Source organism: Ursus arctos, unplaced genomic scaffold (assembly GCF_023065955.2).
Source record: "Ursus arctos isolate Adak ecotype North America unplaced genomic scaffold, UrsArc2.0 scaffold_14, whole genome shotgun sequence".
NCBI lineage: Eukaryota > Metazoa > Chordata > Mammalia > Carnivora > Ursidae > Ursus > Ursus arctos.
In genome coordinates this window covers 39,320,997-39,335,768 of record NW_026622808.1, presented here as the reverse complement: position 1 = coordinate 39,335,768, position 14,772 = coordinate 39,320,997, and the positions used below count along the sequence as shown (strand labels likewise).

General features: G+C 38.6%; 1 protein-coding gene across 6 annotated transcripts in view; it reads right to left on the bottom strand.

The window, feature by feature from the left end:
- Positions 1–14,510, bottom strand: part of APPL1 (adaptor protein, phosphotyrosine interacting with PH domain and leucine zipper 1) — a 58,401-nt gene extending 43,891 nt beyond the window's left edge. For 3 of the 6 annotated variants that reach the window (XM_057311814.1, XM_026501077.4, XM_057311815.1), the window contains exons 1-7: positions 14,270–14,510; positions 8,542–8,640; positions 7,004–7,063; positions 6,148–6,219; positions 3,646–3,733; positions 2,168–2,209; positions 1,323–1,381 (exon numbers count right to left, since the gene is read on the bottom strand). In XM_057311814.1, coding sequence (XP_057167797.1) covers positions 1,323–1,381; positions 2,168–2,209; positions 3,646–3,733; positions 6,148–6,219; positions 7,004–7,063; positions 8,542–8,640; positions 14,270–14,323 — 474 coding nt within the window. In that variant the 5' untranslated portion in view covers positions 14,324–14,510. The remainder of the gene's footprint in view (positions 1–1,322; positions 1,382–2,167; positions 2,210–3,645; positions 3,734–6,147; positions 6,220–7,003; positions 7,064–8,541; positions 8,641–14,269) is intronic. The other 3 variants (XM_057311816.1, XM_057311813.1, XM_057311817.1) reach the window with 3 other exon arrangements.
- Between the last annotated feature and the right edge of the window lie 262 nt (positions 14,511–14,772).

Below are 14,772 nucleotides of genomic sequence, written 5' to 3'. Positions count from 1 at the left end.
AGTCTAACATGTGCTTCTGCAAAGACAGTTTTTCTTCCAGGAATGCCCTCTCCCCAATCCCAAACCAGTGACATTCACTCATCTTTAATGCAAATAGCAACTCCTAAAAGTATAGCAGTTCCCAATTCACAAAGGTAACTCAGTGTTAATTCATGTATTCTCTCCATCCTTGCACGCTGGCATCTACTCCAACTGTATGCCTTCACACAGGAAGCCTTCGAATAACTGTATTATTCACTCCCTGAGGCTAGGAGTGGAGCCTATTCTTACCCCATGGTACCCAACATATAGCAGATGCTCAAAATTTTTTCAAATAAAACAAAATTGGTAAAAGAATGCTTTTTAAACTACCTGGAATAACAACAAACCCGGAACAGCCAGAAACAATGTAAAATACAACAAAATTCATAGCTAGACCCTTTTTCTCTAAGGCAAAGTAACAAAGCAATATAGATCTCAAAATGTATGTATTTTATTAATATTTGTACCATCGAGAAATCCATGAACTAAAATTAGAAATGGAAAGCTCTTTGTACTGAACTTTGTGAGAAACTTCTCTTTACTGTGTCACGGTAGCTATTGCACAGCAAATTGTACCCAGTCGTGGATGCCCCCAAGTGATCACTGTGCCCCTACCAGCGGCTGTGCCCCTACCAGCGGCTGTGGCCAAGGCTGCAGACACCAACACAGACCACCTCACTCGCAAACATCTAGTGGAGATCTCGTTATCAAACCTTAGATTAGGCACTGAGAAAGAAATGAGCTTAAGGAACATCTAGATGGACTTGTCTTTGTTCTTTACTCAAATGCATTTCTCCTGAAATACAGTGAAATATTTCTGGATTTCACTCCCTGAAGAAGTATCAAAAACTATATATATATTCCCTGTAAATGAGGAGGTCCTCAACAGAATTTCATTCAATTATGTATGTAAGCATTCAACTTTTTAACCACTTTATCTCAGAAGACACTTCTGAATACATACATCGTCAAATAAAAACAGAACACACACAAGGTTATCAAAACACAAAACAAAAGGAGGCAAATGTTATCTACTGGGCATCAGTTACACTTTTGGAATAGTTCTATTACCAAATTTTGTCAGCAGAAAAATATTTTGTTCAAAGAGACAATTATTAATTGTCTGATAATTGTAAGAAAGGCTTTGAAACAACCAGAAGGAAAGAAAAAACTAAGGGCAATGTAGCAAAACATACGAAGTAACTGCAGGCTACTGTTTTTAAACAGGAAAAAGGTAGTGAAAAAAAATTTAATGTAACAATTGTTAATTGTGATACTAAAGGAGTAAGTATGTATCATACCTTGTCATTTTCTCTTTTTTTTGACAACCTGCTATATCTGTTAATTGCAGCATCATGATCTGGAAAACAGAAATAACTATTAACAATAATACAACAGTATTTAACCAAACTTATAAATGCTTTACATAGTCTTCACATAGGCATCTTCCAACAAACATGCTAAAGCAAGAATTCTCAAAATAAAAATTCTTTAACATATATTTCTCCACCCAAATGTTCCCACAAATTTCCCATGAAGTACCTTTCTACTTATTAAATTGGTTAAAAAAAAAAAAATCTAAGACTATACTCCATTAAAAGTTTTTTAAAGTATTTTATTTCATTTTTTAAAAGACTTTATTTTATTATTTATTTGCCAGAGAGAGCAAGACAGCACAAGCAGGGGGAGCTGCAGAGACAGAGGGAGAAGCAGGCTCCCCACTGAGCAGGGAGCCCAATGCGGCACTCGATCCCAGGACTCTGGGATCGTGACCTGAGCCGAAAGCAGATGCTTAACTCACTGAGCCACCCAGGCACCCTTAGAAGTATTTTTTAGTACAAAAATAGCAAATGCTCATTAAAGAAAAATTTAGAATATATAGGAAAACAAGGAAGGGAAAATATTATACCAACTTCTCTGGTATTATTAAGATAACAAACCACAAGATTTGATTTAGTTTCCTTTTAAATCTTTCTTTAGCACAAATATTGCAACTTAAAAATAGCACTGATTTACATAATCTTTACTTACACTTTTAATTAGGTTCATTTTTTTTCAATTATTACATAGAATATGGCCACAGATTTGTGTTGATAAAGAAATGAATCACTGTGAGAAATAACTGTGTAAAGTATTAAGAACTTACCATTACTAGCAATCTGAAACACTTCCTTTAATGTCAGTATTTCTGGAAAAGTTCAAGAATCATTTCAATTTAGCATATTTATGAAATACCTAAAATTTTGTTTAGAAAACAATAACTACCATTTAAGCTATAACTTAACTTCCAAATAATATTTCATACTTCATCATTCAAAGTGAAAAAGTTATTCTGTTTCAGCTGGTCTATGGAACACTGACTATCCTTAGCAACAGTCACAACACCAGATCTACCTGCCACGAATTAGTAATATGACACAAAACAAATTTTAAAATCACTGCAAATTCTATGATATGCAAATATTCTGACTTAGTACCAGGATCCAACTCATTAATTCATTTTTTGATACTGACTCTAGTTAAGTTCAAATGCTGAATTTGAGAAAAAAGAATAATTAGTAAGATATGACATTCAGAAAAGGAAAAAAGAGAATTTGTTTCTTGACCTTGGAAATGACCATTCTTGAGGATTATCACCATAAATATTAACTCCATTTCTAAAATACATTTGTCTTTATTCCACGCATGATTTAAATACCATCCACTGACACGTTAGTTCAATGTTTTTATTCTCTCTACATATTCAGTAAATAAGTCCATACGACTGAGACTATAAATTATGAGAAAGCAGAGCCAATTCTATAAAACTTTCATTTTATCACCTAATAATCCTAATTCCCTTTGGGGAAAAAAAAATCCACCACAAACTACTAAGTCATGGGTTGCCAGATGTGCCAGTACCCCCACCTCCAGCCACTACAGCCCCTAAAGACACCTGTGCCACTGTCACAGGTCAGGCCTCGGCCACAGCTCACTGGGCTCGCACAACTTCCTAATCCGCTTTCCTGGACATCAAATCCACTCTATCCCAACCTCCAAAACCAAAAGAATTGGGTCTACTTCTTCAAGGCCTCCATTGGCTTCTCTTTGCTTATAAACTCATGTCCAACATCCTTAGCATGATTTATTTCCAGATTTGTCTGTCACACCCCAACACATCCAACACTGCAGCCACACGGAGTTTCTCGTCAACCACGAAACAAGATGTGTCTTTCTATACCCCATACCTTTGTGCTTTCTAGTCCCTCTAATAGAACAATGACTATTCTCCTGGCAAATGCCTCTTCACTGTTCAATGTTCACGTCACATCCTTGGTGATGCCTTTCTGACACCCTCCTCTGAGCCCTCATAGTACCTTGCTCATTCCCTAATTATAACAGAATATCCTAATTACTATTTTACCCATCTCCTTCTCTGGGCTTTCTCGAGAGAAGTAACACTGTATTCATATCAGTATTCTTCTGTATCTAGTTTAACATCTAGCAGGCGCTCCTATAAGTATCTAGTGACACATTAAAGTGGTACAAGCTGTAGTCAGAAATGGCTAAGGTATACAGCAAAATGCACTTTACAACTATTGATCTGATGGCTAATGGAAGTAAACATAAACTTGACTTCATTACCTTTTAGATCTCTTTCTTTAAACTGAGTAATGGGAAACATCATGGCATCAGCAAGCTGAGTTGAAAGTACTGCATGACAAGAGCTAAGCTAGTAAAAGGAACACCAAAAAGGCTGAATAAATAACTATACAGAGACATTTAGCCAGTGTTATGTAAATTAAACAAAATCTAATAAACAGTAATTGATACATTTTACAAAAGAGAACACTGAAAATTATGTAATATACTATAAAATATTATACAGTAAAAAAATATCCATTTAAAACTCTTAAAAAACAGCGGATAACCTAGGATTTGGCAATGGTTTCTTACATATGACACCAAAAGCACAAGCAACAAAAGAAAATATAAATTGGACTTCATCAAAGTTAAAACCTCTGTGCAAAGGATGTACCAAGAAAGTAAAAACACAACCTGCAGAAAGGGAGAAAATATTTGCCAATCACATATATGATAAAGAACTTGTATCTAGAATAAATAAGTCTTAAACTCAGTAATAAAAGATAAACCACCCAAATGAAAAATGGGCAAAGTACTGAAAAAAGTACACCGCACCCCCCCAACCCAGAGTGCCGCCATCAGCAGTTTCAGTTACCCACGGTCAACGCAGTCCGGAGGCAGCTGCTGCTCCTTCGGACATAGCGTCAGAAGGCCAACCGGAGCCTAATACTCCATCACAGAGCCTCCAGCGTTCACCTCCCTGCATCTCAGCATGCAGGCACTTTATCATCTTGCATCATCACAAGAAGGGTGAGTACAGCACAGTAAGATATTTTGAGAGAGACACACACACACACACCACATTCACAGAACTTTTATTATCGTATAATGTTATAGTTCTATTTTATTAGTAGTATTCTCTCATTTTGTTAATCTTTCTGTGCCTAATTTGTAAAATAATCTTTATCGGATGTATGTATATATAGGGAAACACATAATATATACGGGTTCAGTACTATCCATGGTTCCAGGCAATCACTAAGGGGTCGAATGTATCCCCTGTGGATGGGGAGGGGGTATTATTATAGACATTTCTTCAAAGATATACAAAGGGCCAATAAGCATAGAAAAAGGTGCTCAACATCATTAGTCACCAGGAAAATGCACATAAAAACTACAATGATATACCACTTCATACCTGCTTAAATGGTTGTAATAAAAATATAAATGAAAATAACAAATGTTGGTGAGAATGTGGAGAAACTGGAACCCTACATTACTGGTGGGAATGTAAAAGTGTGCAGGACCTGTGGAAAACAGTCTGGCTCAAAAAGCTAAACATAAAATTACCGTATGACCCAGCAATCCCACTCCTGATTATATACCCAAAAGAACTGAATATTGGTGTTCAAGAAAAAAAGATAATAAAACAAAAACTTGTACACAAATCCTCACTGTAGCACTATTCCCACTAGCCAAAAGGTAGAAAACAACTCAAATGCCCATCAACTATCAATGGATAAATAAAAAGTGGTATATTCATACAATGGAATTTTATTTACCCAAAAAAAGAATTAAATTCTAATACACGCTGCAACACAGATAAACCTTGAAAACATTATGCTAAAGAAGACAGACACAAAAATCCACAAATTGTGTAAGTCCATTTATATGAAATATCCAACAGGCAAATCCATATAGATAGAAAGTAGATTTGTGGTTGCCAGGAGCTGAAGGGAGGGGACATGGGGAGTGACTGCTTAATGGGCATAGGATTTCCTTTGGGATGATGATGAAAATGTTCTGGAACATCACTGATGATGGTTGCACAACATTGTGAGTGTATAAATGTAACCAGGCAGACATTTTATGTTATGTATATTTTACTACAATAAAAATATTCCATTTTCTATAATACAAAAAGAAATATTGTGACAATATTTTGCTACTATTTAATAACTATGAGTTATTAAAATATTTCAAAAAATTACTTTTTCAGTTAGGGGACTAGGAAAGACAGAACTATCTAATGGTTCATGTGAAAGGAAGAGCTTTCATTGCACTAGCTGAGAACAGTAATGGACTCCCCAAACAGCTCTCACCACCCTTCTTCCTCCTAGCAACATTTCACCATTCAGTTTATTAATCCTTCCATCCCAGACAGCCAATATCAGCCCTTAATTTCTCTAACCAGTCATCAGAACAAATCATTAAAAAAAGACCCGAAACTTAGCTATATCTCAAGTTTAACTCTTCCCTCCCTGCCTACATCAAATAAAACGGTGAAAGGCTGAATGACATGGACTGGGAGGAGAGAGAGCAGATCTCTATGTTTATCTCCAAAAACAATTTGTTCTAATCAGACAAAGTACTATTTTTATGAGACAGCCACTGAGATATGAGAGAGACACTAACTAATACAGAAATTAAGGTCCTTCTTTAAAACAGTAACCTTTTATTAGAGATTTGCTCATATAATCATAATACAATTTCCCAATAAAAGCTAAACAACTTGAATAACTTAATTATAAGACCATTTACTCAAGCAAAATAAGCACTTACCTCATCTATAACTTTTGAAAACTGTTGCAAAGTAGAGCTCATAACTTCATCATCACCCCCCAATGGAAAACGCTGAAAAATGAGAAAACAGAGATGAGGTAAAGGTCCAGTGCTCTATGTCTCCTGTGAAAGATGTTATAATTTACATTTTAAAAAACAGCTGACCCTCAAAACACATCGGAGTTAGAAGTGCTGACCACCACATATAACTTTTAACTTCCCCAAATTTAACTACTAATAGCCTACTGTTGACGGGAGCCTTATCAGTAACGTAAACAGTTGATTAATACGTATTTTATATGTTACATGTATTATGTACTGTATTTTCATAATCTTTTAGAGAAAAAAAGTTAAGAAAATCATAAGAAAAAATAAATTTACTGTACTGTATCCAAAAAATCCATGAATAAGTGGACCCATGCAGTTCAAACCCATGCTGTTGGTTGACTGAAACTTTAAAAAAAACTTTCAAAATTTTGAATAAGCTCTAAAAATGTCACTTAATAAGACTATAATTCGTACAGTCATAAACACTACTTAAAATGTTTGCTAAGCAACTAATTAATGTAGTACATACGAATGCACACCATACTAGGAGTTCAAAGACTTGTTTAGCTCCAATTACCAGCTATATAATGAGTAAGCCTCAGTGTCTTCATTTGTAAAAAGAAGATAAGTCAATTAACTTCTACCTAATTTTAATTAAAATTAGCTATAATGGAATTTCAACAGCCTATCAAAATTACTTTCTATGAATTCAAAAAAGCTTAGGATTCTTGATGAGAAATTCTATTTATACAGATACTGTATCACTGCATATTTTAAATTATGCTTTTAAAATTTTCACGTACAATACCTGTTTTTCATATTCCTTTAAAAGTTTTGAAGTCAGGTGTGTTGCTGCACTTAATTCATTCTGTGGGGCAAAAAAAATCAGCATTCAAATTAACACAATATTACTGGTTAAGACAAAGTTTTAGTTGAAGATACCTATGCCATTTTTGTTTTTCACTTAACATAAATACTATACAACATGTTCTCTAAACCCCTCATTAAATCACTGGAAAGGGAACTACCATTAAAACACTTTAAAGGGAAACTCAAACCATGAAATAGATACCATCAAGGAATTCAGCAGTGTTCTAGGTGTACTTTTTTTTTTAGCTAATAAAAACTCAGCATTAAATATTGATAAAGCTTTAAAGCTAGAAGTAAACTGTACATAAACTTAGCAAAATCTTAAGAGATTCTACATTAATGACAAATTATTTCTCTCTTTAGATACTGAAACTATACCAATGCATTTATTTAATAACACACAACCAAAATATGGTTAGCCTGGTCATATAACACAGCAACATAGCCATATGAAGGAAATATTTTCAAGTTTTTTTTTTTCCAGTGATGAATATAATGACAAATGTAACATTTCTTTTACATAATAATCTCTATGGTCAGGAATCAAATCTTGAGAGACCAATCACAAGGAAAAAAATTAAAAACTATCACAGCAACTTTTTAATTCATTTTTTTAAAGATTTTATTTATTTACGGAGAGAGAAAGTGTACGTGCACATGAACTGGGGGAGGAGCAGAGGAAGAGAAAGAATCCCGAGCAGACTCCAAGCTGAGCACAGAGCCTGATGCAGGGGCTTGACCTCACGACCCTGAGATCAAAACCTGAGCTAAAATCAAGAGCTGGACCTTTAACTGACTGAGCCACCCAGGGGGCCCCTCACAGCAACTTTTTAGTACATAATGAAAATGTGAGCCCAGAAAGGAGATAAAATGAGAAGGGGGAAAAAATTGTATACCTAATTAATCCCAAAGAAAGCTTATCACAGAACCTAGGTTGCTGTTAAGGCTTATAATTAAGTTACATAAACAGAGCCTCAAATCTTAAGCCTGCTCAACAACAAAAAAATCTAGTCATCTTCTTCTTAAATTCACTTCCCAGTACCCAGAGTTACATCTAATTTTTATTATCTGCGTGTCACTAAACAAACTACTTCCAAATCCTTTACTCAAAAAGGGTGAAGTGTTCCATAAGATTAAAAGCACAATTAGGGAAAACACTGGTGACAATATGGGGTTTTCAGTCAAATCTTAGGCAAAGATCACAATCAGTGAGTTTCAGTAAGAAAGCTCTTACTGTGTTTGGGTAGAAAGGGGGAAATGCTTCAATCTTTCTCTGTTGTAGAGCTACGAACTACACACTAGTAACTGGAATGTGAGCTCTCATACAAAATACTTAAAAGTTCATGCATCCACTCAACAAATAGGACTATGAGCCCAGCACAGGGCTAGGCACCAGTAAACAAGGCAGATACTAGCCATATCTGTCCTCACGGGCTTAAAGAGTCATTTCAAAAAAAGCAGTCTTTAGGTTTTTACCTGTGCGTCATAAATCCGATGCATAGCTTGATACAACTGGTTCATATAGTTGGAAATAGCTGTAGCATCTTCTTCAAATACACCCAGTAAAGACCTTGTCTGTATAAAATAAAAGCAGTAAGTTTATATTAACCAATATATAAATCAAATAGAAAATTATTTTCTAAAGGAAGGAAAAATCCTAGGATATTGGAGCTCTAATAATTCTGAGTTTTAACCTATTTTCTCTCTTTTGATAGTAATGCCAAGACTTTGGAATTCTTTGTTCTCAATTTCACTTCACTAAAATGGAGGGATTTTCCAACTACATCACACAAAATTTATTTTTATTTTTTATTTGGGGGGGGGCAGAGGGAGAGAGAGAATCTCAAGGAGGCTCCACGGCCGGCGCAGCTCCATCCCACAACCCTGAGATCATGACCTGACCCAAAATCAAGAGTTGGACGCTTAACTGACTGAGCCACCAGGCACCCCCATCTCATAAACTTTAAAAGGAACAACAAAGATACACTTTTATGAATTAAAAAGTCTGTAATTAAACTAAGAACAAATCAAAAGTGTCCAAGCCTAAATTAACAGTATTCCATGCATAAATATTTTAAAGGACTTATTTCAGGATAACTCAATATTATCTCTCTTTTTTCATGGTCTCTTGTAGTAGTGCCAAACCCCTCCCCACCCCAAAATACCACAGTATCCCCAAAATAACATAGTACCCATCCCCACCATGGCCTAGTAAACGCTAACTTGGATTTTATGAGTACAGATTTTGAGGTTCTTTTTTTTCTTCTTCTTTATACTTAGCTATATTGTTAGGCACTTTTTTTTTTTTTTTTTTTACACAATAAGCATTTCCCCTTTATTTTAAGGGAAAAATTTGTAAGTAAATGTTAAGACTGTCAATAAAAAGGATCAGAGATAAGGAAACTCAGCATATCAAGGCAAACATGCTCACCTTTTCATATCACAAAGGCAAAGAAAGAATTAAAATACCAACAACTATTGAGGTAACTGCAGTTTAAAATCTAAAAGATGACCTTATATTTTTATTCTACAAATAGTTCATTCCTAGAAGGCAGTTTAAAAAAAAAAAAACTTATCCCTTAGCTTCCTATTTTCAGAAAAGGAAGCTAAGTCAACATGGTTTAAAAAAGGGGGGGGGCACAAAACCATTATGTCTGTATATGAAATCCATGTTGTCAGTCCTCTATTTCCCCATGCGCCAGAGATTTAGATCTGACTGAATCTTTTCATTCTTTAGCTCTGTGGCCCCCTATTTTAAGATGTAAAAAAAGAAAAAAATCAAGAAACCTTGTTTGACTAGTGCCATTTTTAAGAAAAAAATCTGCCATTTCATTTTTTGTTTCCCCAAAATTACTATTCTAATTCAAGGAATTACATATTTATGCAAAAACCTGTAGTAGATTTAAGTTAAAAAGATCTCCTTAGCCCCAGTGTTAAAAAGGGTTCCCTATTTAAAACTAGTAATATCTAGTTAGCAACTTGTAAAAGTACATCAATATGGTAACATTTCATTGAATATATAATGGCATCCACTGTAAGCTGCACCATTTTTTTTTAAAGATTTATTTGAGGGGCGCCTGGGTGGCTCAGTCGTTAAGCGTCTGCCTTCGGCTCAGGGCATGATCCCAGGGTCCTGGGATCCCTCTCCGCTGGGCCTGCTTCTTCCTCTCCCACTCCCCCTGCTGTGTTCCCTCTCTCGCTGGCTCTCTCTCTGTCACATAAATAAATAAATAAATCTTAAAAAAAAAAAATTATTTGAGAGAGTGTGCACGAGTGGGAGGAGGGGCAGAGGGAGAGACTCTTCAAGCAGACTCCCTGCTGAGCATGGAGCCTGATACGGAACTGGATCCCACAACCCATGAGATCATGACCTGAGCCAAAACCAAGAGTCAGATACTTAGCCAGATGCTTAACTGACTGAGCCACCCAGGCACCCACTGCACCATTTTTAAATACTACTAAAACAAAACAGTGCCAACAATTAAGCTATGATTTGAGGTTTTCTAATGTCTTGCAATTTTGACTTTATATTTGTGGAAATGAACCTCTAGACAGAATTTTGTATACAACTCCTATGAACATAAAAGGAAAACACAAACAGCATAAATTTATTATAACCCTAACATTTCTTCAGAGTTCAATTCTTATGAGTCACTTTTGGACATAAGAATCATCAATATCCATGTTTTCTCATCCAACATTACTCCGTGCCATGGGGGGTGACAAATATTTTTTAAAAGTGTTTCACTTCTGTCTCCAGTATTTTCTTCCAAAACACTGATAAGCATTCAGCAAATTTTGATGGTGGCACTTGGCTTCATCCCAGGAGTCAAAGGAATATCTTCAGACAACAAAGAGGACTGATGGTCCGTCAAGTGGTTGTTAAACTGAGCTGTTGAATGCTGAAAGGCTGCACTTGACCAGTAATGCCACTAGGAGAAAACCACGTGTGCACATTTGCAACCAATTACAAATAAATCATCAACTGTATGGGGGGCATCAATCTCCATATCAGACATGTTAAGATGTGGGGGGAAAATATGTCTCACAATCTGTGAATATTCCTTATTATATCAAAGAAGTCTCCAGTTGGGATTAGAGTTTTATCTTCACAGTTCTAGCACTGATGAATCACTGATATTTATCTACACATAAAATCAATTATTTTTAAAAGATCATATATCTGTTCTTATTAACCAGCAAGTTTCATTTTGCTCCAGATTTTCAAAACAATATAGAAGTATGGACAAGACATCTAGTGTAGCCTTAAAGATTTCCTGTCTCAATAAATAAGATCATTTGCAGAATGGGAGATAATTAAAGGTATTTATGTCCAATCAACTAGATTTGAACTTGCAAATAGCCCTCTATTTTAATACTTACTAAAAATCAAAACTGCAATTTAGCATAGTCTTCCATCACTCCAGGCCCTAACTTTTTTACATAGCAACTGACAGGGCACTTTTGATTAGGATCAAATGATCTAAATAAAAACTTATCTGTATCAAGAGCTTTAAAAGTTTTCATACTCTTTGTTATTCGACTTCTTGGACTCTAGCCTAGATAAATAGTCCAAATGAGAACAAAAATTTATGCCCCAAAGCATTAACCTCAGTGCTATATATAAAAACAAAACTTGTGAAAAACTCTCAAAGCCCAACAGTAAGACAACTGTTAAGTCACTTAAGGAAACGCAGCTTTCAAATTTTTTTACTCAGAATTTAATAATATGTGAACATACTTACACTACAATGTTAAGTTAAAGCCGAATAAAAATTGTTATGCACAATATAACTTCAAATACGTTAAAATATATAAGAGAAAACAAGGAAAAACAGGGTTTGCTGCTGGGTGCAGGATAGGTAACTGTTTCTGTACCTTCCTATTTTTCTGAAGCGCATAACTATGATTTTTATAATCAGGTACAAAAATAAAAGCATTCACTATAACAGCTGAGATTCAGAGAAGTTGAGTGATTTTCCCTAAAGCAAGTGAAGTGGCAGTGAAGACTAAAAGTCCATCCTGAATCCCAGAATCCCAGGCTTTCCATCCTACAACAAATTCTCCCTAAGTATTACTTCCAAGCATCTTCCCTTTTTAAATCTCATTTGTCCCAACTAATTTTTCCAAGTAAATATTACCTAGTTCAAATTATTATAGAGATTGAAAGACTATCAAGGTGGCTATTTTCATTAAAAATGACTATAAAACTGGGGTGCCTGGGTGGCTCAGTCGTTAAACATCTGCCTTCAGCTCAGGTCATGATCCCAGGGTGCTGGGATCGAGCCCTGCATCAGGCTCCCCGCTCAGTGGGGAGCCTGCCTCTCCCTCTCCCACTGCTTGTGCTCCCTCTCTCGCTATCTCTGTCAAATAAATAAGTAAAATCTTTAAAAAATTACTGTAAAACTGATACTAATATGACATGTACTTGTAAAAAAACAAATGAATGCTCAAGTTGTAAACTAATTGTGTGAAAAGTTCAAGAAATTAGTCTGATGAGTCAGATCATATCCTCCTCACAAGTCATGGCGAGGGCACCGTGCTACCCATTCTGGACTGTGTATAATCTTTATGGGCTATAAAACCAGGCCAGGTAAGAAAAGGTAAGGCAACCTACTGAGTCTTATATAATAGTAGTAAAATGACAAAGTGCAACTGACCAACACATGCCACAAAATTTTTACAAAACATCTGAAACAAATATAGCTTCTAACTTTGTACTACAGAAATCATTAAGAATTTTGAACTAGCTGGGGCGCTTGGGGCATCTGGGTGGCTCACTCATTAAGTGTCTGCCTTCGGCTCAGGGCGTGATCCCAGGGTCCTGGCATCCCTCTCCGCTGGGAGCCTGCTTCTTCCACTCCTACTCCCCCTGCTCGTGTTCCCTCTCTCGCTGCCTCTCTCTCTCTCTCTCTCTCTCTGTCAAATAAATAAATAAATAAATCTTAAAAAAAAAAAAAAAGAATTTGAACTAGCTATCCTGGCAGTCAAGATAAACCAAGATGTGGGTTTCTCTCTGTGTCAGTTTAGGCTGATAAGAGAACATTACAGCAAACAACTGGCTTGTGAAGATTACTTGCTACATGGGGAAAAAAATCAATTCCACAATCGGAGCCTGACTTCCACTAGGCAATTAAAATTGGCACAAAGTCATGGCAGACGTCACATAGGCCAGCGGCATCGAGCCCCTTCTTCCTCATCTTTTAGGGCCATATTAAACTATTAAGGCACACATGAAATGTGTGCAATTGTAGTTCTGAATGAACACCATTTCCGAGGTAGCCAACCAGCAACACCGTCTTAAATCGCTTAAAGGGTCGTGTAAAAGACAGGCTTAGGGATGATTTTTCTCAGTGTAAGTTACAGCGCTTATCAACATGTTTTTAATATAATTCATTTAATGCTTCAATATTGAACACGTAACAAACTGTTGTTTCCCTAGACTGACTGAGGCTAGAGCAACCACACTAGCATTACCCCCCCCCCTCAAATGCACGAAACACGGGGCTTTTATTTTGATGAGTTTATTAGGGCCAAGTCTGCACCATGCCGCGCAGCAATCCTGGAGCCGCGAAGGCGCCGAGCATCACAAGCCGTGCACAGCTCGAGTGACAGCGAATAAAGTCGCGGCCACAACAGTGGACACAGTCCTCGGGGAGGCTCGGAAGCACATGACGGGCTTCGCCGGTGACTCTCCACGCGGACAAATCAGCAGCCTTCCAGAATCTCCCGAAGAAAAACTACCCATTTCCTTCCCTAGCTTGCTCAGAAATCATGGAGTTAAGTCTACGGGGTTTTTTCTCCTTCAGCATTTCCTCCGAGGAGACCTTCGGGGAGGAAACCCCAGGACCGGAATTTATGACCTTACATGACGGCGATAAAAACTCACCTTTCATCAAACACAAGGGAGCCCCGCGAACGTACGTGACCGCGGGGCCCACGAGCGAAGGCGGCGGAGGTTCGGTCGCCGCCCGCCGACGTCCCAAACCCCGCGCGTGCCTCTCGGCCCAGCCGCGCAGGCCCACGCGGGCCTCGGGCTGACGGCCGGGCCGTGGCGGCTCGGGGCGCGGCCCGCGACGGGCGGGGACACTGGGCTACGGCTCCCACCTGGGCCGGGGCGGGCACCTGCGGCGGCCGCGGCGCCAGGCCTGGGGTCGGCCCGCCCTGCTCTTTCCCTCGCCTCGCACCGTCGCCCGCGCCTCACCTGCGGGCTGTCCTCCAGTGTCTCCTCGATGGGCAGCTTGTCGATTCCCGGCATCGTGGCGGAGAGAGGGCGGCGGCAGGAGACACCGCAGCCGCCCACAGCTACCCGCGCCCGCCCGCCTGTAGCAGCTGACCCCGACCCGCCCTCTCTTACAGGCGCGGCCGCCGTCGCCGCCCGCGCCGCTCTCTCCAGGCGCCGAGCGGCCGCGCGGGAAATCCCGCCCCTTCGGCCTCACTGCCCCGCCTCCCGGCGCGCCCATTGGCTCGCGGCGACGCCCGTCAGCGCGGCGGGGCTGGCCCGGAGGTTCCTCCGCGGCGCGGGGCTCCGCTGTGAGCGGCGGCCTTGGGGGTGGCGCTGCTTGCTCGCAGCGACCACGTACCCTGCGCGCGCGTTTTGATGTAGATTGTAGGGGACGGTCTATCCCCCCCCCCCCACACACACACACAGCGAACGTTTCCGGGAACCAGAGCCTCGTTTGAGGAGGACCACGCTGGGAGTTTGGG